General features: G+C 35.1%; 1 protein-coding gene and 1 pseudogene across 1 annotated transcript in view; both read right to left on the reverse strand.

Annotated features, from left to right (window-relative positions):
• Positions 1-24,692, reverse strand: part of LOC150096072 (suppressor of lurcher protein 1-like) — a 286,165-nt gene that overhangs the window by 164,042 nt on the left and 97,431 nt on the right. The window contains exon 2 of the mRNA XM_090409292.1: positions 7,306-7,443. Coding sequence (XP_090265418.1) covers positions 7,306-7,420 — 115 coding nt within the window. The 5' untranslated portion in view covers positions 7,421-7,443. The remainder of the gene's footprint in view (positions 1-7,305; positions 7,444-24,692) is intronic.
• Positions 9,634-9,812, reverse strand: LOC150096073 (U2 spliceosomal RNA; annotated as a pseudogene).

The raw sequence follows: 24,692 nt of genomic DNA on the forward strand, positions 1-24,692 counted from the left end.
ACTACAGCGCATCAGGAAGTTCGGATGTACTAGACAGTCATTCTCAAAAACATCAGATATCAATATCAGCTGGAGACATTAGACGAGCTTACTTCAGATCATAACTCCATTCAGCTCAAGCTAGGTAACCAGGATCAACTCTCCTACAACACTCTTTTATAGCATGGGATAAGCTCTCTACGGGTCTCCCAGAGCACTTCGGCCCACCTACTGTCATTCGCCAAAAGGAAGACATAGACTTAGCTGTAAACAAGCTAACCAGACAAATCAACACAGCAATAACATCGGTCACACAAACCACTGTCTTCTACGCATCCAGTCAGATTTCGGAAGAGATAATGGACCTGATTAGGGCTAAAAAAAAGGTCAGAAAGCGATATCACATTAGAGCCCCGCAGGACAAAATAACCTTAAACAACTTGAACAGACAGGTTCGAGAAGATCTCCAGAAACCATGAATTCCAAATGGGAATCTAAACTTAACCAACCCAGAAGATAACTCCATGTGGAAATTTCAACACTCTCTTCTTCCAAAAGACATCCCCTTCCCCTGTGAAGACCACACTTGGAATTGCACAGTCAGATGAAGAATAAGTAGAAGCCCTAATTGACAATCTGGAAAATCAATGCAGCTCATCTTACGAAAACTTAAATATTAATCTCATTTATAAAGTTCATCGTCAAGTCCGAAAAGCCTTAAGACAGCGTAAGGATGATTAAGAAATCATCAACCCCCACTACTCCAACAGAAATAATCAATATTATATTCCAATTGAAGAATAAAAAGGCTCCTGGTCCCGACGGCATCACCAATAAAATAATAAAACTATTCCCAAGGAAGGCCATAATTCATCTAGTTAATATAACCAATTCCATATTAAGATTCCCATACTTTCCCACAGCTTGGAAAACTGCTGACATAATTTCTCTGAAAAAGTCTGGTAATAACCCACAATCCCACAAAAGTTACAAGCCCATTAGTCGTCTTTCCTGCCTCGGCAATGTAACAGAAAAAGTCATCCTAACAAGGCTACAACTAGTAGTGGACAAACATTAAATAATCCCAAATGAGCAATTTGTTTTTCGCAAAGCTCACAAAACAATGCAACAAATTTACCAATTAACAGAAGACTTCACAAATGGTTTTAACTGGCACCTTCACACTGCTGCTGTATTGTTGGATATTACCAAGGCTTTTGATAAGGTCTGGCATCAAGGCCTTATCTTCAAACTCATTGAAAACAACATCCCAATTAAGCTAGTGAAACTAATTTACTCATACCTTATAGAAAGATACATGCAAGTAAAGATTAACGGAATTCTTTCATCAAGGCGCAAAATTCTAGCGGGAGTACCTCAAGGTTCTCTTCTGGCCCCAATACTGTTCACAACTTACGTATCAGACATCGCTCTTAATTCAAGAACAATCCTTACGGCCCTTTATGCCGATGACACCGCTATTCTACCAAGGTATCCGGCAATCAATAGACTCCAAGGAAATATCAACGCACTGGAAAAATGGTTCACCAACTGGGGAATTCAAGTAAACTCCCTTAAATGCTCAGCCATGCTGTTCTCTAGAAAATAGTCTGCATTAAAGAAGACATCTTGCTCTCTGGTCATAAGATTCCATGACAATCAGAGACTAAATATCTTGGGGTACTGCTGGATAAGAAACTCCTTTTTAATAAGCACATCAATCTCATTGGCTCCAAGACTTCCAAAGTAATAGCTCAGCTCTACCCATTGATCAACCGGAAGAGTAAACTGAACTTACAAAATAAATTACTACTTTACCGGATGATCAGACGTCCAATTATTACCTACGCCTCACCAGCATGGAGTCACACTTCACGATCAAACATTTCAAAACTACCAAGAATCCAAAATAAGTGCCTAAGGATGATCTTAGACGCCCCATGGTTTATCAGAAATTCACAGATTCATCGAGAACCCGGCATTCCATACATCTCCTCTCTTCTTCGTGATCTGGCAAAAATATTCTTCAAATCATGTTCACATTCAAATCCGCTGATCATACAAGCTGTCAATTACAATGAAACAGATTACTACAAATACAAAAGACCGAAGGCTATTCTACTCCCACCTGATTATAGCTAACACAATTGCCCCCAGAGGGCGGGCTTAACTGCTCACAAAACTCCCTTTCCCAAGTAACTTCCATTACAGAGAAAGGGGAATATGAAAAGCACTTGTGCTTCACCCATCCTGACAGTAGCGTTAATGGTAATAAAAATTGAATTTCACGTGAATACTTGGGTGAATTTAGTTTATTTTTTGGATGCGGTTTCGGATGAGTAAATCAATAATAAGAAGTAATCCAATAGGAGTTGATACTCTCTGTATTAATTACTTTGCACTGTGTTAATTTTTACGAGTAATCTCCTTTTTCTCGTGGCTCCAGCATGCGAAATGTTTTATGTAAACTGATCTTACATTCGTACTGGGTAACTTCATCTGGATTTGAAAATGATCATTTCTTGATGATTTGTCATGTGTTCAAAGTAGCAATGCATGTTAAAGTTATTCTTTAGAAATATTTGAATGTATGGTCAGTTTATACTTGTATTGCTTGGACAAAACAATTCAGAGTTTTTTCTCACTCTGATAGCTATTAATTTATTCAACTATAAAGTAATCCAAATGCAGGTAATAAAAATGTTTTTTTTTATGGACTGGGTGCAGTTAATGCGTACTTCCGATCAACACAAACACTGCTCAGTAAAGGATATTTTTATATTTAATTTAGCTGTTTCGAAATTAACACTACAATACTTCGATCCTTTCACTATCGTGTTAATTCGATTAAAAAAATTGACAAATGCATCGTTAAATGTTTTATTTGGGTCCTATTCATGAAAGATTGTAAACCGTGTTACATAACGTTCAATATTGTTACTGAGGAAGACGTCAATAAAGGAGAAAGCCACCTGTTGAGATTAAGATCAACATGGAACTGTTTTAAGCCACTTCGGTCCTCCAACAAGCACGGTGGTAGTCTTACATATATATCAGTAGATACATATCCTATCTATTTTCGTTGAAGCTAGTTTTATGCATGCGTGTGATCTCAAACAGGATTGTTTTTTGCGTTTATTACATCTTCTCCTATCTTCTCCTATATAGAATGTTTCTGCGTGTAAAATTTCCATATAAATACAGATGCGCAATGTTATCCATCACAAACATTCGTAAACTTTAGATGCAACATGAAGGTAGATATCCTTCTACGTCTTTAGACAAGCACATTCATTTGTTGGGAGAAAATGACAGTACCGAAAGCTTTGTTGAGGCCTATCGAACATTTCACTATAGTGTACAGTTGGAATTTCACAACGATTCCTCATCTTCAACATTTCCAATGCAACATTAGTAGATGGTCTGTGAAAAATCCAATTCCACCCAGCTACGTGATTAAAGATAAAAAATGACCCATTGAAATGAATCCAAAGCTGCTTCTATTTTCTCAAAAGGTTTGTGAAAGAACATCTTCCAACAACAGTATTTTGTGATGGAATGTTTTTGGTAAATATGACTGTTGGCCTATTAAAATATGATGTATTCTCAGGTCTAGAGAAAATATATGAATTTTAATAAGCTTACACAGCATTGATATCATAATATTCACAGAATTTCGTAAGAATTAATATGAAAAAAACTTTCTATTATAATATAACTTATGAAAAATAAAAATATAGTTAGTTTTTTAGTTGGTTTCATTTTTTATTAAAATTAAATAAAAACACCATTTAAAATTTTATATCTTAATTAACTAAGAATAATTTGCTTCCTAGATGTTTTGTTATGTTATATTATAGATCTAGATTATTATAGATCTAGAGATGTAGTTATTGTGATCCTCCTATTTGAATATCTTTTTGGCTAAAATCAAAGTGTAGTATCTGTGCTTTTCAGTTTAGCGACTAATAATAATAGCAATTCGTAGCATCTGTTCTTTTATAGTTGATATCGGTACGGGTCCCATAGGGGCTCAAGATATTTAACCGGCCAACTACAGATCTTCTTAATCCCAGACTGGGGCAAAGTCAAACATTCGATGGTGGGAATAGTGTTAGGAGACCTCCCCCCCCCTCCGATCATGTCCTCTGTTTTGCCGCGTGTGCGGACCCTCGGCATTGAGGTGGATGCCACAGTACCGGCAAGGACGTTGGCAAAAGACATTATAAACTGCGTAGGTGCAGAGAACGTATTTGGATTTACCTCTTATTGGGGAGGCAGATATCAGGTGGTGACGAAAAATATTGAGACCAGAAATAAACTTCTCCAAGGTTTTGAATGTGGAAAAAAAAGTATCTCCCTTCATGATAGGGAGCATCTTAAGAAACCTAAGAATACGCAGAGAATGAGGATATAATTCGTAGCGTATTTTCCAAATGGGGCGTCGTACGGGAAATTCAGATTCTCGACGACGCCGACAACCCCGAGTGGAAGTCAGGGGAAGTAACCATCTCACTTGAAATGAAAACTGAAGTTCCCAACTTTGTCCTCATAGGATCTGCTAGGATAATGGTAAATTACTCTGGCGTAAAAATGCAATGCTTCAGGTGTGGTGCCTTCACTCATCTTGGGGCGGACTACCCTAGACTGAAGTGTAAAAACTGCCTCAAAGTAGGCCATAACCAAGACAAATGTGAATCAGCTTGCCTGAAATGTGGTGTCATAGACCACAAAGTGGACACCCGCCCATCCAGAACCCTCGCACAGAGGATGGGAGGTGCTATCACAGCAACACCACCAGGTAATACAAACGACATAGAAAAGGAAGTTTCTCCAAAACGTGGAGGCCGCACCTGATGCAACAGAAAGCCATACCGCCACAACAACTAAGAAAAACCATAAGAGAAAAAAAAAGCCGCCATAACCAAGACTGCAGAAACAAGCAGCAAAGACAAACCAGAGGAAGATGAAATAATCAACGCTCAATCCACCATGGAAACTACAGCAGAAAAAATGAAACAGCAACAAAACACAAGAGAGGCCACTAATGCTGACAGGGATGAGGCAGAAGAATATGAATTAGAGGAGATGGAGGCAACCAACAACATTGACAAACGACCATTAAGTCCAGAGGAAGTGCAGATGAAAAAGGCAAAAACATCGGAGAACGCCTACCAAGAAATCCCCCACGCGAAAGCAGGGAAAACTCTCAATTTTCTCAAAAAGGACATCCCTAAGGTAGCAGAAAAATTAAAAAAAAAGCAACAATGGAAAAAATAGGGGAACCTGTACTCTTCCTCACGGGAAAAACGGTCCTAAGGTTGTTAGCGTCAGTTGGGGCGACCTCCTCATAGAGGATATAAGTGAAGGCACTCCAGAGGAGATACGGGGAGTTCTGAATATAGAAGATCAGGTGGAGGCGGCATTTTTCAGAATTCTCTGCCAGCCAGCTAGACCTGTCCCCGGAGAAGTAAAGTGGCTGAAAAAATCTCTTGTGGCAACGTTTCCTACAACAAACGAAAGTAGGGAGAACTAAACCTTGCCCTTCTCCTTTGCTCAGATTCACCAGGTTATTTTAGTTCACAGAGGAGGGGGTGGAGCTGAGAACCCGAGCGGCGAAGGCTTACATCGACGCGGTGCAGCTCCCAGTGAGCTGCATCACTCGGGGTAGGCTCTTCCCCTACCTCCAAGTCCATTTGCTCTCATTTCAACAGTTCATGTTTACTCTATTTACATGTTTCCTTTTCAGGATTTTTCCTTTTTTTAAAAAAAGTGAAAAATCAACGACCGTTTTAGAAACACCCCTGGGGGGTCAACAGCTAAAATAGGTCAGCCAAGGCCTCTTTTACCTACTCTACCACTATGCACTCTATCTTTATTTCCTCTCCTACTATCCGCTGAATCTCAGCACCTATCTTACTCCACAGGCCGATGATGAGATACGTTGAACTCACAAATTATTGTTTTAACCCTGCTTTTTATTTTGAAAGCTTTTTCTTTTAAGAGTCGAAAGATTGACTAGGTTGACTTGGATATCAAAAGTGAGGGTAGTGGTGGATGATGATGTTCTGTAGGTTGAGGTGAGTTGTGTAGAGTAAGATTTATCAAATGAAAAGGAGGAGTGCAATGTGCTGTCATCTGTAAAACTCTGTATTGGGTTAGAGGTCAACTGAAGTAAGTCATCGATGTACAGTTCATATGTACCATAAATATGTTAAGACAGACCTAATTTTACTATTACTTCATACATTTTCATTGGAAAACACAAGCTCTAAAAATGAACACCTTTTACATATACCTTCTTTATTAATTAAGTTTAGTTTTGATTCTTTGATAATGTAAACTGTCTTCTTCGTATGAAAATGAAAGTTTTTTTTTTTTCTTCAAAAGATAGTTTAGTCACATCATCCTTCAAAACATAAAACTCTCTACTGTTATGTTATTTAAAAAATACGTTCGCTCAAAGCAATATGGACGCTTATTTGAAATTTTAGTATTTCAGAAACGTGTAGTTGAAATATGTTGAAACAAATGCACTTATAAAAAAAATTGCATCTGTTTCCTTATAATACAGTAGAAGTGCTTGAAGAAAAGGGATAATAACTCTTTTGGAACAATTTTTATTTCATTTTGTATTAGTACGATTTCTTGCCGAACTTAGCGAAAATATTCGTCCCATCTATCAAGCGAATTTCTATCCTGGTTAGAAGTTTTCATTTATTGAAAGCTTTTTTTTTTTTTTTTTTAATCCTTTAATGTTTTTAGAGACAAGTGTAATGAAAGTAGTCTACATTTTCATAACAATAATCAAGTAACAAAGAGAGAAAAACTGTCAGTTATAGATTATATTCATCAAATCAAGTTCCTAAGAGGAAGGGAAAAAGCAAGTAACACAAAAGAAAATAAATGGGAACTCTTTTATTGAAATCCATTGGGAGTCTTGATAATTGCTACTGAAGTTGGAGAAAACGCGAAATGCATTTGATTAAATACTTTCAATAAATCTCAGATGATTTGCATAAATTGCTATGTAAAGTACTTTCGTGTTTGTCGAAAACAATCACTCAAATATAAAAGCAAACCCTAATGATGAAAGAAAAAACATGGAGAAGATAATACATAAATTTGATACTAGAGGGCAGCACATAACCGTTATTTTATTTTTATATAAACGCGACTGGGGTTTTTACTAAAATTTAAGACTTGCACTCATTCATACTTTATATTTGATATCATGAAATGTAAACCTGCATGACATATGTACAGATATCCAAAGTAACATCTATCTACATATATATAGAAATATTGATTTGGAAAGTACTTTACCAAAGGCTGCAAGTTGTTGAAGTAATAATGCCAAACACATTGTCACCATTTTACACAAGGTGGCAGCACCAATCGTTTCTCGTAAAACAGTCTGTTCCCGAAAGGGCTGGGCCATGTTCGCCACATGCACAACAGAACCTGTAAAATACACATAAATCATTAGTATCTAAGGAAGACATGAATTATGGGAAAACCAAAAAAAAAAAAAAGCATAAGGTGTATTTATCTCTCCATAGGCATACAAACACTGATGGATAAGCGCAGAGAAACCCATTAATTTTGTCCTCGTAGTCTCTTGTGGCAACGTTTCATTCAACTCAGCTGTACCTATCGTTACCTAGCAACGCATACGCCAATCACAGAGTAGTCTTGCGGTTTGATGAGTTCCAATATGTTTCCTCTGGCTTTTCTACCTCGATCGTGCGGTGGATTCTAGAAATGATTTCAGTAAGCGATACGGAGCGTCGTTCTACATCGGAATTGTTCTTTCTCACTATCTTTCCTTTAAAACTACGACTTCCTGGCCCTGCAGCAGACTGAAATTTGCTCAAGTCTTCTAAACAGAAGCAATTATGCGTGGGCCTCAGTGTAATTTGGAGACTCCATCAGTGCTAACTTTTGACATTGATTTTCTGATCAATGAATGAAAAATGACATTTTTCGATAGAGGTTTTTTGCGACAGCTTATTTCATTTAAGTCTTTCGCAAATTCAATATATATATATATATATATATATATGTATATATATATATATATATATATATATATATATATATATATATATATATATATATATATATATATATATATATATATATATATATATATATATATATATATTGTATTTCATTTATTATAAAATTATACTCATTTAATATTTTGAGAGTTCATGTCTCTCATCATCGGCCTTTGGAGTATAAAAGAGTGCTGAGGGTAAGCAAGCAGTGAGAGGAGAAGAAATAGAAAGGTAGTAGGAGGTAATAAAGAGGCTTCATTCGACCCGTTTAGCTATGTAACCGAGAGGTTGTGGCTAAACGGTCCGTAGACGTCATCTCCTCACACCTGTCCTAAAAAAAACCTGAAACTAAAATACACTTAATTTAGTTAACCGAGTAAACCTAGAAAAAAAAATACTGGTCATGAAGGGGAACTGTGATAAACTATTGAAAATCGAAACCAGTGGACTGAAAAACATGGGGAAAGAACCTGGCCCGAGTGATGCAGGGAGCGGCACCGCCTCGACGTAAGCATTCGCTGCTCGGGTTCTATCAGGTCAATCCCCTCCTGTTTGAACTATAAAAAGGGAAAGACATGCTCTAATTTCCCCCTAATCTCTTGGCCCGCGAAGCCCATGAACAAAAACCCAATATCCCTGCTTCTGCCAGCCGGGCCGAAATGCTACACAACGCCCCGACCTCTTCTTCGTTTAGGTCCAAAAACCCTTTAGCTGTTCTGGAGTGGCCGCACTTATGTCCTCGATGTAGAAGTTCCCCCATTGGAAATCTATGTATTCAGAATTGTAGAACGAGAAAAATAGAACACATGTTCCCCTAGTTTGTCTATTGCTGTTAGGAGTGTCTGGAGATCCGGTAAAGGATCTTATTATTATAGCTGCACCTTTTATGACGTTATTGGTAAGGATGGGTAGTTCTGATGGGATTATGTTGACCGATTTTTGTTTTCTATTCTCTTCTATTTCTAAGTCTCTTGTGCGCTCTGTAGTAGCGCTACTTATTTCTGTTTCTTCTTCTTTGCTGCTTTCTTCAGCTGTTTCAATCTCACTGATAGGGACTTCTTTCTTTGCGTGGTGCTTTTTCTTTGATATCTTACCGAGTGAGGTTTTGGTGAAGGTTTTATTCTTTGCTGTCGTCGCCTTGCAAGGTGGTGGTTGAAGCACAGGAAAGTCTTCCTGTTCCATGGTCTCAGAGTTCTTTGGTGGTATTGTGGAGAGCGGTGTTATAGCACCTCCCATCCTTTCTGCATGTATTCTGTGTGGGCATGCGTCAACTTTGTGCTTCTTGTTTCCACATTTTAGACATGACGATTGACATTCTTTCAGAGCGTGCCCTGCTGCCAGGCAGGTTTAGCATTTGTTTTTTGGGAAGTCTGACCCCAGATGGTCGAAAGAGCCACATCGGAAACACTGTCTTCTGACACCAGGGTAATTAACCATTACCCTGGCGGAACCTATGAAATCTAGGTAGAAGACACGACATAATTACAACTTTTAGAGCAGAACAAATGATTTCAAACTAAAACAAAAAACCGAACTAAGTGGTATAGAAGTCAAATAAGAAGTCCGAAATGGATGGACCTTCAAAAACGCCAAACGTTCCCCGTCAGCGCCTACAAGAGGCGGAAGACTGACAAGAAAAACAAGAACCAGTAAAACTATAAATAGTAACAATAAACATAAATGAACTTACCAACCGGACTGTAGACGCTCTTGAAAGAAAACTGGAACGGATACTACACTTTGATCTTAGCCAAAAGGCCGAGAAGCGATCATTTAATTATGAAATTAAGTATAGATTGATTTTCGTCAATCAATGTCCAATAATAAACAAAGTGATTTGCTAAAGAAACATGAGTTGCAATAATAGTGGATTTATTAATTACTAAAATATGTAGACAAAATGCTCTAATTTGGAATTAATAAGACAGCAGAATGGTCTATATTATAGATCCACTCGTATTTTATAGCCAAATATAGATCTAACTTTATAAATTTCGAAATTTAAAAGAGAACGTATAAGAATATAACCTTCGACATCGGAGTTGTCTGTACAGAGTTTTTGTATTTAAGTAGTAAAACATCCATGTTGAAAGTTACATTCTCAATATGTCTACGCTAAAATTAGATTTTTAATTTTTATCTATAATGTATTATAAAATATGAATGGATCTATTATATTCTTTTCTTTTTCCATTTAATACTTTTACCTTTTAATTATTTTATTATTTTTACTAAAAATTTTAACTTCACCAATTATAAATGTTGCTTTTAAAAGTATATAACATAATGCGAAGCTAAGAAGAAAATAAGAAATAAGAAAGGGTAACAAATAGCAATGCTGTAGCCAATGAAGTTTTAACTGAGGCTCGGCTATTGCTGTTACCCAGCCGTGACTAGAGCTTTTTAGCTCAATAACACTACATCCACTCAGATTTACTTCATTCAGATGACGGGATAAATAAATAGTCAAGGACTCAGTCCATTGCCCAGTTCTTTTAAGAACTTTAAGAAGAAGATAAAGAAGATTGATTCTTCGTAAAGTGGTGAGAAGGTTAACTTTCAGCTGCCCGGCTCTCTGTGTAAAAAGCCATTCCTCTAATCAACAGGAACAGTAAGTTAAACTCCATCGGGACATCTGTGTGTCCCGATGGAGTTGCACATACATCAAGGCTCTCTGTGTAAAAAGCCATTCCTCTAATCAACAGGAACAGTAAGTTAAACTCCATCGGGACATCTGTGTGTCCCGATGGAGTTGCACATACACATATAGCAACAAGTTCTTTTCAAAAACATCTGTACACCCTAACAAATTGGTTCAACTAGCTGCAAATTACGAAGCAACAGATTACTTCAAACATAAAAGACCAAAAGTCATCTTAAACTTCAATTCTGATGTTTAATCTTCAAGCCCGTTCAGGGCGAGCAATTGGCTCATACATTTTTTCACTCATTGTTTCCCTATTATATAGCGGGAGTATGAAAAGCATTTTGCTTCACCCTTTATGTCAGAAATGTTAATCTAAAGTTTCATCAACCCAGTGTGGTGGCCGGGATAAGAATAGCGCCACTGTAGCCCATGCATGTCGTAAGAGGCGACTAAAATGGGACGAGAGTTTCGCTCTCTTAGGTTTCTTCCGTAATTTTTCTACCGGTGAAGGGAGGTGGCTTAGATTTCGGGGGGTTTGCCCTGAGAGAGAGAATATTGAGTCTGTGGGAAGGGTGTTCTCCAGCGTGGCCCGTGAGGGGTTTTGTCGGTGGATGTTTTTCCCTGGAATATGAGCTGTTCTGCTCAGTGGTGGGTTGGGCCCGTCACTGAGTGGAACCAACGCTGAGTTGGACGATCTTTCGGCCACTCGTAGGGAGTGGTCCGGGGGATCGTCTTAATTTTTAGAGAGGGCTTTACTTACATATCAGCCCCACTGTAGCCCATGCATGTCGCTTTTAGGCGACTAAAATGGGTACTCAGGGAAAGTAATGGATGGCAATGCTGTAGCCAATGAAGTTTTAACTGAGACTAGGCTATTGCTGTTGCCGTCCTGCCATGATCAGAGCTTATAGTGTTATATTACCCAATCCATACATTTTCTTCTACAGATAACGGGGAATATGAAAAGCATTTTTGCTTCACCCATCTAGCAAAAAAATAAAATAAAATAAAATAATATAAAATCTAACGTTTTATCATAATTCGAATAGTTTTATTGTTTGCAATATTACATTCTTAACATGTTTTCATTGAACTCCTAAGCCGGGATGTGTTAATAGTAAAAAAAAAAAAACATGAATATTACCAGACACGACATTTTATTTCTTCAACCATTCACTGATTGGGTAGTGAATAAATTCCTGCAGGCGGACGAAAGATGTTGCAGCATCTTATCAAACTGCTTTCCATATATATATATACTTCTCTCCACCTTCGAAATTCTTACAAAAGAAAAAAGTTTCAGTGGAGGTTTTAAAAATAAGCCGATTATTAGAAAAAGAAGGCTAGAATATTTTGCACAGACAACATTCCTCAATAAGCATAACGATGAGAAATCGAGGCAGCATAAAGATTTAAGAAAAACAAAGAAATAAGAATATTCTAAAAAACTACATCGCAAAGAAACTGGCAGAAATAATTTCTAAAACTGAATTATAATAACTTCTCTTGTTTATTTAATTAGTAAATATTTTCTATTGATTGTACGTTTCTGACTTTCCTTTGTATCTAAGCACGCGAAGGCAATGAACCAATCACAAAAGAGATGACTGGACATATGCGTAGTTTACTATTTAAGTAACATCAAATTCTAACAAAGAGCATTGGATAAACAAACTATGATATTTAAACTTCTCTCTGAAATTGATAAAGACCTTCATTAATTTCTAGATAATTACCACATCAGGAGACGTTCCCTGACGTTAATTCAGCTGAAATGATTTAAACTTGGTCATTACAACCGCACTCATGAATAATATCGATACAGTCATAAACAGCTAACTTATAAGTCGGCGTGTTCAAAATGCTTCGTCGTTTCAATAATTAGTTAGAGTACTGCATGCGAAAATGTTTTACAAATACAAATAATGCAGAATTCCTTTTACATACAGTTTGTGGGATTATGCATCAGATATAAATATGTGGACATGAATAAAGCGCCCATTACAAGCACATAAAATTGAGAGATAACTGACAAACATTTCAAGTCGTGTGTGAGAATGTTTCTATGGGAACGACAGACTTTCACTCAGGATTGGACATTCTTTGGGGTTCAAAGCTTTCGAAATGTTGCTCGTATAGCATATATGCTATGAAAACAATCCCCTACGAAAATATGTTCCTCTCCATGGTCAGCAGGTGAAATAAACTATTTCGGAAGGTTTCTTTGAGCTTAAGATCTAATTTTGCAACAGGAAATGCTTCTATAAATAAATATAAGGCAAGAGAAAGACTTGACGTTATTTGATTGATGAATGGTCAAAGAAAAACATGATAGCCAACCATTTGTCACTCCAGACAGCTATAGTTTGATATTTTTATTACGCCCTGGGCATTTTTTTTTTTTTTCAGAATCAACAACACAGCACTTAGATTTTTAAAATTTAATGACGTATGTACTTTTTGGGGTGGGGAGGAATTTTAATGAAGTGGAACTAAGATTGAAAAAAAAAAAGAATTTGAAATTCTAGAAACGTACACTCTTCAGATGCTAGTTTGTAAGTAATGTGACTATGAAAGACGTGATCATAGATTTATGCTCCTGCTTTAAGTATATTATCAATAAACTGGTGGTTTGGACTGTTATCTAAAAGGAAGGATGTTATCACCGCAAAACAGAGTGGGCTATTTGAGAACTTTCATCGCTGTATAAGCAGCATTGGAAGTACAAATGAAGCCACCAAAGGATTTATGTTATCAGAGAATTGTGAGTCAACACATTTTAGTTCCTTTCAATTACCAGAACTGAAATGGCAAAGCCTGGAAATATACGAACGCCTATCAAAACATTGTAGATGAATGATGTCTTCTAGATTACTCTCCTGGATCAACTATTAATCTAAATATAGTTGAATAATGAGAATCATGAGTAAAACCACGTAAAAATCTAACACAGGATGCTAAAGATTGGTTTTTCACCAGTGAGGTCACCATGCAAGCCACAATCTGTGTCTAAACAGTGTAAATTTATATATTATATATACATATATATATAAATATTTGGTTTTCATGTGAACAGTTGAGATTAATGCCGAATTATTTACTTCAACCTTACCGGCTGCATAATTACAATTGCAACCTAAGATAGCGTTTAATTAACACCTTCGCCCCTTTAAGCCAGTCCTTATAAGGACTGGCTTAAAGGGGCGAAGCAAGAATGCTTTTCATCTTCCCCGTTATCTGTAGAGGACAGTGTAGGGATAAGGTGTCATTGAGCTATTAAAGCTCTGATCATGGCAGGAGGGTAACAGCAATAGCCGAGCCTCAGTTTGAACTTCATTAGCTACAGCATTGCCATATTTTATCCTCCCTATTTCCTCACCCTTAATTAACACGTTTTCAGAAATGCAATTTTCTATAAGCTTCATTGAAAATACATTAAGGTGTATTAATGTTTATTCTGATAATAGGAGTTTTAATATTTTTATTACTTTTAAAAAATCTTTTTTCTAAGAATATGTTATAGTTATAATTTTATTTTTTATCTATTTTAGAAAGCATTAATGTCAGTGTCATGCAGAAAAATTCTTTCCTAATGAACTGTAATGTTATAAAATAAGGGGACGGAATGTATTCAGAATAAATAAAATTTTATTCTGGATTCTGTAAATAAATAAGAGGATATATCTGTAATCACAGTTTAGTAGCACGCATCAAATAGCGTATTATTATTTTTCTCTAAAATAGTGACATTTTTATGTGAATCTCATGCGTTGGTGGGCTAAAGGTAATCCACAAATCATTCTCTAGAGATCAACGTGGAATACTCTTATTAAATGTAATCTTCATTAAAGGCATTTCCAAATATCCATAAGCAGTTGGATTTGAACAAACGAACGGCTACAGAACCTATAGGACTGCATCTTAAAGAATTAAATGTATTTTATCAATTTAAAATGTAAAGGTTTATTAATGTTTGGTTCGTTTAATTAATTTTTAGTAATATATTAGAAAATACGCAAAAATGTACATTGGAAAAGTACGTAATGTCATTAGAATTCTGATTAAGCGTATCATTTTTTAACTTCCCTCCGATCAACTGAGTCATCTGAAACAAACAGTGATGAATTTAGAAGAATTAATTCTCTCTTTCCAGCATTGATTACACTTCTATAAAAATCAGGAAGAATTCTGAAGGAAAAAAAAAGAGAGAGAAAAAAAACTAAAGACAGATTACCAGAGAGTGAATTTACAGTTAGCTCTACGAATGATATATCTTGGATTAGACAGAGATTATGTTAATTCTCAATCATCAAAACATAAATACGTTTTAATCTTTCTTACCTACTATAGGATACCTCCGAAATCTTAGAGAAAGAGAGAGAGAGAGAGCAGAAAAATAGGCTCATTCACACGAATTGCTGTTTTGAATAACCAGAATTCTGTCTCACACAGTATTTGTTACAAACAATGAAGTTTACCCACTTTTATTTATTTATTTTTATTTTTTGTGGTCAATGTACTATTTCTTATGTAATTTTCCACGTCTGAAAATGCCTGAGTATATGAAGGACAAATCTGGTTGTATTTATACAATGAAATGTCAATACATCAAGCCCTAACATTATCCTGGATCTTATTCGGTCCCTGAATAAGTTCCTTATAGTCCTTATAAGGACTGGCTGAAAGGGGCGAAGCAAGAATGCTTTTCATCTTCCCCGTTATCTGTAGAGGACAGTGTAGGGATAAGGTTATTGAGCTATTATTAAAGCTCTGATCATGGCAGGAGGGTAACAGCAATAGCCGAGCTTCAGTTAGAGCTTCATTAGCTACAGCATTGCTATCCATTACCCTCCAAGGGTATTGGATTGAATGAATCAATCACCGCATCTCACGGTCGATTGGTCACCTGAATAAGTTTTAAAATTAAACACTATTATAATTTTAAATTATATAAATAATAATAAGGTGTGTTGTATAATTCCAGGTTTAACGCAAACTTTTTGAAAAATAAAATTATTGTGCATAAATAATTTTAGTGATATATATATATATATATACACTCGAGTCTATTTTTATGCGATTTTGAAGTTATGCATCGCATAACTTCAAAAGTTATGTACCGTTGTACATAATGAACAGCGTGTTGCAGCACATTCTAGCGTAACGTGATTAACATGTAAGCAGTGAGTATCCGTGAAGTTTAATTTTGCATGTGAGCAAGTTTGTGTTTGTCTTTTCATTATCGTAAGTCTAAATTTTGCTAATTTTTATTTTAAAGATTTAATTTGGCCCAATGGATAAAAAAAAAAGCACCAAATTGCTTTTCTTTGGAAATGAAAATTGCAATTTTAGATCGCTTAGCAAAAGGAGAGGAATCTACGGCACCATAAGAAAATCTATCATTTCTGGCACAAAACTAAATGCCAAATTATCATCGTACTCAAGAGATGCTTTATTAGAAAAAACGAACGAGCGCTCTTAATTTGGATTGAAGAATTAACTCAAATAAGAATTCCTATAAGTGGTTATTTAATTAAATAAAAAGCTCTTCGATTTTATGAACAGATGAAGCAATTGGAGCCGTCTACTTCCGCGTCCCAGGCTGAATAAAGAATTTTCGGCTAGCAAAGAATGGCTAACCGGGTTTTAAAAAGGAATGCATTTCGTAATGTGAAGATTACAGGCAAGGCTGCAGCAGCAGATGAAGAAACAGCAAAAAATTTTCAAGGGAAGTTAGCCAAAATTATTGAAGATGGTGGATATTGTCCCGATCAAGTGTTTAACGCTGACGAAACAGGATTGTTTTTGAAGAAAATGCCAAGTCGAACTTACATCCCAAAGTCTGAGAAAAAAGCAAGTGGGTTTAAAGCAAGCAAAGATCGAGTAACGTTGTTACTTTGTAGCAATGCATCAGGGGATCGAATATTGAACCCCCCCTACTAGAAAATCAATCTCTAAGACCACGTGCTCTAAAAGGCAAAGATCTAAAACAGCTGCTGGTACATTGGATCGCTAATACAAAGGCCTGGATAATAACTGCTGTATTTACTGAATGGTTCAATAATTGCTTTGTACCAGAAGTGGAAACATATATGAAAAAAGCTCTCGATTTTAAAGTTTTATTAATTGTTGACAATGCACCAAGTCATCCACATTTAGAACATCCAAATGTGCAGATCGTGTTTTTTCCACGCAATACAACAAGCATTATTCAGTCATTAGATCAAGGCATAATTGCTACTTTTAAAAAATATTACGTTAAGCACACTTTTCAATTTATATTGAATTAACTAGAAAATGATCATTAACAGTAACTGACGTTTGGAAAAAAGGTCTATTTTGGACTGCTTAAATCATGTTGCATCTGCTATCGCTGAAATAAGACCACATACTTTAAATGCCTGCTGGAAAGCAGCTTGGCCTGGATGTGTTGCAAACAGTGCAACCATTTAAACATCTACATTATCAGTTGAAATCATTACTTTGGCACATGAAATTGGTAGAGAAGATTTTGATACATTTAGCCAGAATAATGTAGACGAATTGCTTGTGGATAATGCCTTAAGTGACGATGATATTATTGGATATCGATTAACTTTAGATATCGTCGAAGATCCAGAAAACGATAGTGAAGTAGAAGAAAAACCTGTCCCCTCACTGCAAATATAATTCGAGAAGGTCTTAAACTGTGCAATAAATTGGAAAATCATTTTCTTGTTAATGACACAAATTATGAAAGAGAATTTAAATTCCAACGTGAGCTGAAGAACTGTATGTCTGGATATCGATATAGCTGTATAAAAAATTAGTAAAAATCATCATTGCAAAGTTTAACCACTGAATACATTGTCAGACGAAAAAAATCAGCACAGAACGAGGGTGAAGCTAATTCTGTTTGTGAAGAACCATTGCCTTTACCATACTCATGCGCTAACTCTCTCTTCTGGTGATGCAAGTGATTTGGCACCAGTTCGCAAACGTTGCCGAATATTGTCTAATGGGCGACAATAATTCTGATGAACAAATGTAAAAAAAAAATTACTTTTCAATAAAATTAAATGAATAAAGCTTTAAAACAACCTTAGGTTCTTATTTTCCTAAATTTTAATAAACTTTTTTTTTGCGATTTTGGGTTTATTTTAATTCATTGCTTCGGTTTTATGGGGTTTTAGAAAAATTATGGAACGTATCCCTAATTTTTCAACGTAACATAGGTCTTTTTTGTGCGATTTTTTATATGCGGTTTTCTGCGGAACGTATCTACCGCATAAAAAGAGACCCTATCTGTATATTGCTTTTGGAAGTGATCTAGATTTGTAATCAGTATTACAATTTACTTCGCAGTATCGTCATTTTTATACTTCACTTTTTCATGTTTGGGCTTGCTTCTCTCAATTGGTATTACCGATAACCTTCGGTTGGAAAAGACCTGGGTTCGAATCCCGTTTAAAACGCAAAGAACTTTTGTAAGAGACTTTTTCAATTCTAGACATATTGGTCGGACTAGTATCTGACAATACACATCATCCAAAAGATATTTTATTGAGTAGTTTCTGAGTCAGTGAGTGTAAACTAGTTCATACTTCCATAGCATTTGCTTCAATCTGTGTCTCAACAGCACATGAAGTATGGATGGAATGGTTCATCGTGTTCTGGAAAGAGATTTGCTCCGTAAAATGGCCGCTAGTTGAAAGCATTACATTTACTGGAAGATTGGCTTATCTGTTGGCGTCCATCCTACCACAAACTATAAACAAACAAGACTCTCCAAGTGTCATGGACAGTATACAGATGTGCTAACCGACTTTAGGAGTATACCAAATTGCCTTACGGAGCAGTAGAGATTGACGCATGAAGACCGCGATATATGCGATATATATGTTAGTATATTTCGTTCTTAAACAGGATATGTCGAAATATAGAACCATCACGGCTCACTCAATGGCGATTTCCTATAGTTGTTTCAGACAGAAGTTGAATTAGCCGTCTCATAAGCAGATGTCAAGACTATTTATTCTGGTAACTCGAATTTATTTACGTTCCATCATCTACAGGTTTACTTATTGTGTTTTTTTTTTTCATGAATCGAGCAGACTTTCCCGACTATGTAAAAAATAAATGAAAAATGCAAAAAATATAGAATTGCTAAAAATAGAAAAAAAAATCCTTATTCCTCTTACGGTACAAAATCTACTATACGTTGGCAAATAACCTTCCGTGGATGGGAGCAAAATAAAACGTTAATTGATACCTTAAATGGAACGTTATCTGTATCGGAAGAAAAATTATAGTCTGTCATCATACATCACATCTCTTCCTTAACAGTTGAAACTGGATCAGTTTCATCTTACCGTCAATTATTCAATCTTGATCAATATTTCAATCTATAGTAATTATTACTATTATTAATATAAACAAATGGAGAGTTTTACAGTACAGGCAGTTTCAAAAAGAATGTCCCGATTTGAAAATTGTATATCTCTGCAACCACGAACCACAAATGAATGCGACTTGTAACCATGTGAACTAAGCGTAGCGGTTATTTGGGCGCTAGTAGTGACATCTAGCGGTCGTCATATCAAACTCTGGGCCAAGGCCGTTTATTTGTGTTCCGTGGTTGTAGAGATATACAATTTTCGCTTAGTTCACGTGGTACAAGTCGCATTCATTTGTGGTTCGTGGTTGCAGAGATATACAATTTTCAAATCGGGACATTCTTTTTGAAACACACTGTATTATGGAATATATATAAAAGAAAAATGTTTACAGAACTGTATGTCAATTGAAAACTCATTTTCTTCTATCCATTACGAACTTCACTAGATCGTATAATGAATTTAACCTAATTTTTTTTACAAATATTAGATATAAAATATAAAAATAAAAGTCACTAATTTAATTTTCTGTAGTGGAATAGTAATATACTTTCTACTGAACTTATCGAAAGGTTGTCATAAAAATATTTAAAAAAAATTAATAGTATGGAAAATTAATTCAAATATTTCAGAAAATTACTTTTTAAAAGATTTTCGAACATCTTCTAAAGTTAATAGTCAAATATTGTTTTAAAATATTATAAGTTTAATTAATAATAATTCGTTAAAACATATAATAAAGTATTTAATTCAAATATTTCAGAAAACCACTTTTTAAAAGATTTTAAATCTTTTAAAGTTTAAAGAGACAAATTTTTTTTAATATATTATAGTTTTTAATTAATAATAATTAATCAAAACTTATAATAAAATATTTCGCTGTAATTTTCTAAAACATTCGAATTAATTTTATACACCATTATATATTTTTAATAATATTTTATGAAAATCTTTAACTAATTAAAATCAAATAATTCAGTAATTGCTGCGAGTTATGAAAACATAGGATGTTCTTTATCGCTGAAGTTATAGCTCCGAGCTTGCCAATGTTTTTTTTTAATAGCAAATCAGGTTTTTCAAATCAAATCAGGTAGCAATCTAACAGAGATTTTTTCAACAGTTCGAATTCCACTGTGATGTGGATGTTTATAATTGCCTTTTTGATGCTAGGTGATTTTTGCCGTTTGTTAAACGAATATTATGGTGTTCCGTTGTCTTTTAGTCTTGAGTACTACTGGCAGTCCTCGAAATTTCAAATTTTGGTAATTTTCAGTCATTGAAAAACGTTTTTTCATGAGATCCAGTTTATTATGAATTAATAAAGATCATTTCTTTCTTGGAAACAAATTGGGTTTTTTGCCTTCTATAAAAATATTTTCATAAAAATAAAAATAGCAATTTTTATTAATTTTCCTGAGGGAGACCTAATTTTGTTTTCATAATTTTCTGTTATTAATTTTTTTATTTTTATCTCCCACACCAGACGATGAAGTTCATCAATCACCTCAAGATAATCACAATCATCCATGTCCAAGGTCAGTTTCAAACCGCAGCTTGGAGAGAAAATACGTTGAACACTCTGTCAACCAATGCAAGTTAGAAGATTTTTTCGCTACTATAAGATAATAAACTTGCTTTTAAACTGTTTTGGAATCCAGATACTAGTGCTAATCTTTCCGCTGTATTCTTACGTTAAATATGTTTTAGATTGCAGGTTTATATTCAGCACCTTGACACGCATTTAGAATCATCTAAATGAATCAGTTGCTAACGATGTTTAAATTTCAGCTAATTCTCGTTTAGTTTTCGTTTGTAATAATTCAGAATGTTGTATCACTTTGGGGGGGGGGTATAAATATTTTATTTGGCATACTTTAGTACTCAGTGTGCATTTCAAAATATGCAAATGAAGATGATCCTGGAATTAGTTTTCAATTTACTACCAAAATGTTATCAAATATTAGTCCCGTCGTTTCATATCTTTTTAATTAACTTTTTTTTCCTATTTAGAGTTGACATCATATTCGAATATTCTTAATTATCGTCTGTTGTTTTACATAACAGCGTCTACGAAAGTATTCTCCTAAGTGATTGAAGTTCTCAGTTGACTCGACTTTTCCATGTCAGTGCTTTTATGTTTGCATTGCTTACGATGGCAATTTATTGGTCGATGTCACAAAGCTTAGAGAGAGACATTGTGTCTAAAATATCACTTAGCAACAATCTGTGACCACAAAATCCCACATTCCATTTGTCAGAAGGACATGGAGGGAGAGAGAAGATGCTATGCACAGAATTCGGTAATAGCAGAAGTATATTTTCGCCACGTGCTCAAAAACCTACTAAGTATTGGTCTTTCATTTGTGTATTGTAATTACTAGCTAGTTTTACTAGAGATTCGAAGAAGAGTTTCTGCAAGATTTGTAAGGCGAATTTGATTTAGTTTCCATAGTTTATTAGTGAGAACTAAAAACCCGACATGTGTTTATAAATGGAGCTTGAGCGTTTTTTACTTTGTTTCTCCATATTACTGTATTAACTAAGAGCGTATCGACTCATTTATTGTAGAACTTTAGTTAAGATCTTTCGTTTCTAAGCCTCTTATGGTTTTCAAATATTAATTCTGTTAATAGCAGAAGGAAATAAGCAAAACCGCTGCATCCGTACGTAGATAAGGACAGTTTCTTGCTTATTACAAAGTAGAGGATTTAGTTAAATCAATAAATTCAAGGTTTCTGTTCGATCAATAAATTCATCGCACAGCTAACGGTGAAGAAATTACAGGATATTATTTTTTCTCGTGTATATTGAATCAACGACTGCAAAACGTCTGAATTCCCCAAAAAAGTAGAAAAAAAATAAAAACATCGTTATCTCTATCAAATTATAGTACTTAATTCGCTTTGTCTCCGAAGCTCAGTCAGTTATAGCGATGCTCATTGAATGGGAAGGCTTGAATTCGAATCCTGTCCAGGACGCTAATGAATGAGTTTTTTTTTTTTTTTTCAGAACGTGAATTAGTGAGTTTCAAATAACGTTGGCAGAATTCGTGTTTAGAAAATCAAGTATTTTATCCTGCGAAAAACACAAACGGGGGGATTAGTAGAATACACAAATAACAGACATCGTGCATTAAACTTAAGTAAAATATACGTGGACATCGTCAGAGAGAGAGAGAGAGAGAGAGAGAGAGAGAGAGAGAGAGAAGAGAGAGAGAGAGAGAGAGAGTAAACTATATTCAAAAGATGAATCAGAATAAAACATGCGTATATTAGCTCGTGTCTCAGTCGCAGCTGAAATGCATAATATTACACTATTAGAGTTCAACGGAATAATTGTAGATACAAAAACTATTAGGTAATTAAATTATTATTATTATTAATTAGTAAATTATTATTAATTGGCCGGAGTGGTTAGCATGCCCGCTCTCCAACTAAAAGGCTGCGGGTTCGAATTCCGCCGTGGGCATGTTTGTGATTGTCTGTGAAAATACTAGTGGTAGTAGTGGGCGGTAGATGACGTTGGTGTAGAAGATGGTAATTGTAGTTCGTTGTGGTTGGAGAATTGGGTGGAGACAGAGCTATAGAGTAGGTGCCTTCCCTCGATGACTTTTTGGACTCCCTAAAGGTGTCATGTAATAATAATAATAATAAAACTTATGATATTAAAAGTGATCACTTCTCAAAACTTGGATATTGGTATTCAGTCTGATCAGTTCAGATGCGGAAGATAAAAATATAGTATTAATTTTTCTTTCTCTTTTTTAAGTGCCTCCCATCCAAGAAGTGTTTATCTGTCAACCTATAGGACATTCGTACCGTGAGTGAATTAAGGATTTTTATTACTGTTTTTATTATTATTTTTACCAGGTCCGGAAATCCTCCTCTAGAGAACAAACGCGAAATTTTTTCAAACCAATTCAGGCTTCCAGTACGGTTGCCTCACAGGAGGTGATGAATTCAATCTCTCACTTAAAGACGTTCCGAAGTATCCATCCTCAGCGGGATTTCAACCAGTGTTCGTTGGAGAGCCGATATTCTATCCGCTCCGGCAATAAACATTTAATAAACAAATATTTTTATGCTCATATTATTAACACAAAAAATAATAAAGTGATAATTCAAGCAGACATAGATAAGCATGGTAATCTAACTTTTTTTCATAGTGTGTTTATTCAAGTTACTGAAACAGTAAGCAGGCAAGAATAGAGAGACGCCATTTAGATCTTAAGTCGAAAACATTATAAGAATCCCATACATACACAAACTTTAAAAACGTATAAGAATCTATAAACTACAAAAGTGCCGAATTTTAAAGCATTTCTTGCGACACGCATGCATTTGCAGTTGAGCTACTCTTATCACGACCATCACACGGGTAATGATCCCAATAAAATATAACCAAAATTCGTCACTTATTTTATTAAAGAATATTATGTGAAATATAAAAAGGTGTATTAATAAATTAATTTATATGTGAATATATAATAAATCTGGTTAATGAATGAATGTAAATACTGTATATCTGATTAGTATATGTAATGGAATTAAAACAAATAAGAAAAACTAGTTATTTAAACATTTTATATTAATAATAGAATTGAAAAATTGGTTTAGATGATTAAAAATATTTTAAGTCTGTAATTTGATACACACCATATAATGTTTGGTATCTTTAATTTTAAAATGATTGGAAAATTGCCAAAAATCCATAGGGAGATTATTTGAGGTCGACCGTGAGATGCGGTGATCAATACCCTTGGAGGGCAATGGATGGCAATGCTGTAGCCAATGAAGTTCTAACTGAGGCTCGGCTATTGCTGTTACCCTCCTGCCATGATCAGAGCTTTAATAGCTCAACAACACCTTATCCCTATACACTGTCCTCTACAGATAACGGGGAAGATGAAAAGCATTCTTGCTTCGCCCCTTTAAGCCAGTCATTATAAGGACTATAAGGACAAAAATCCATAATTAACTGAAATGTATCTACAGAACAGTTCGTAAATCACAAGTGTCGTAAGCTTAGATTAACTGAAATGTATCTACAGAACAGTTCGTCCTAAGATTAATTAGAGCTTAGAAGAAGAAAGACCTGGCCAAATTCACCCAACGTATATATATATAATACAATGCAAAACATAGGCAGAATTTGTCAACCACGAAAGTCTCGAACTGCTACGTAAATGAAGAAAATTAAGAGATTTAGGTCATATTCGTTTAAACTATATCATGTTACTGAGAATAAAGATACAAGAAAATTGTACAAATTTTGGAATAAATAAGCAGGAAGCAACAGAAAAACAGTCTAAACAGGTAGAAATGGAATTAAGGATGAAAAACGATAAAAACATCAGGGGATATGAAAATAGTAGCAAAAAGCAAGCAGCATTTATGAAAGGATTCTTTACAATCGATCATATACATAGAATAAATCAGCTAATTAAAAATGAACAGAATATCGTCTTCCATTTTGTCATTGATTTCAAGAAAAGCATTCGACGCAGTGGAACATAATGCACTTTTCTAGTATCTAAAATATGAGATTAATTCAAAACATATATACAGGCAGCAAAACCCAAATTACTCGTTGTAATAAACACCTTGAAATATCTCTCCTGGGGTGGGA

The sequence above is a fragment of the Typopeltis vanoorti genome, chromosome 19, assembly GCF_054136105.1.
Source record: "Typopeltis vanoorti isolate ZY-2024b chromosome 19, IOZ_Tvanoo_1.0, whole genome shotgun sequence".
NCBI classification, from domain to species: domain Eukaryota; kingdom Metazoa; phylum Arthropoda; class Arachnida; order Uropygi; family Thelyphonidae; genus Typopeltis; species Typopeltis vanoorti.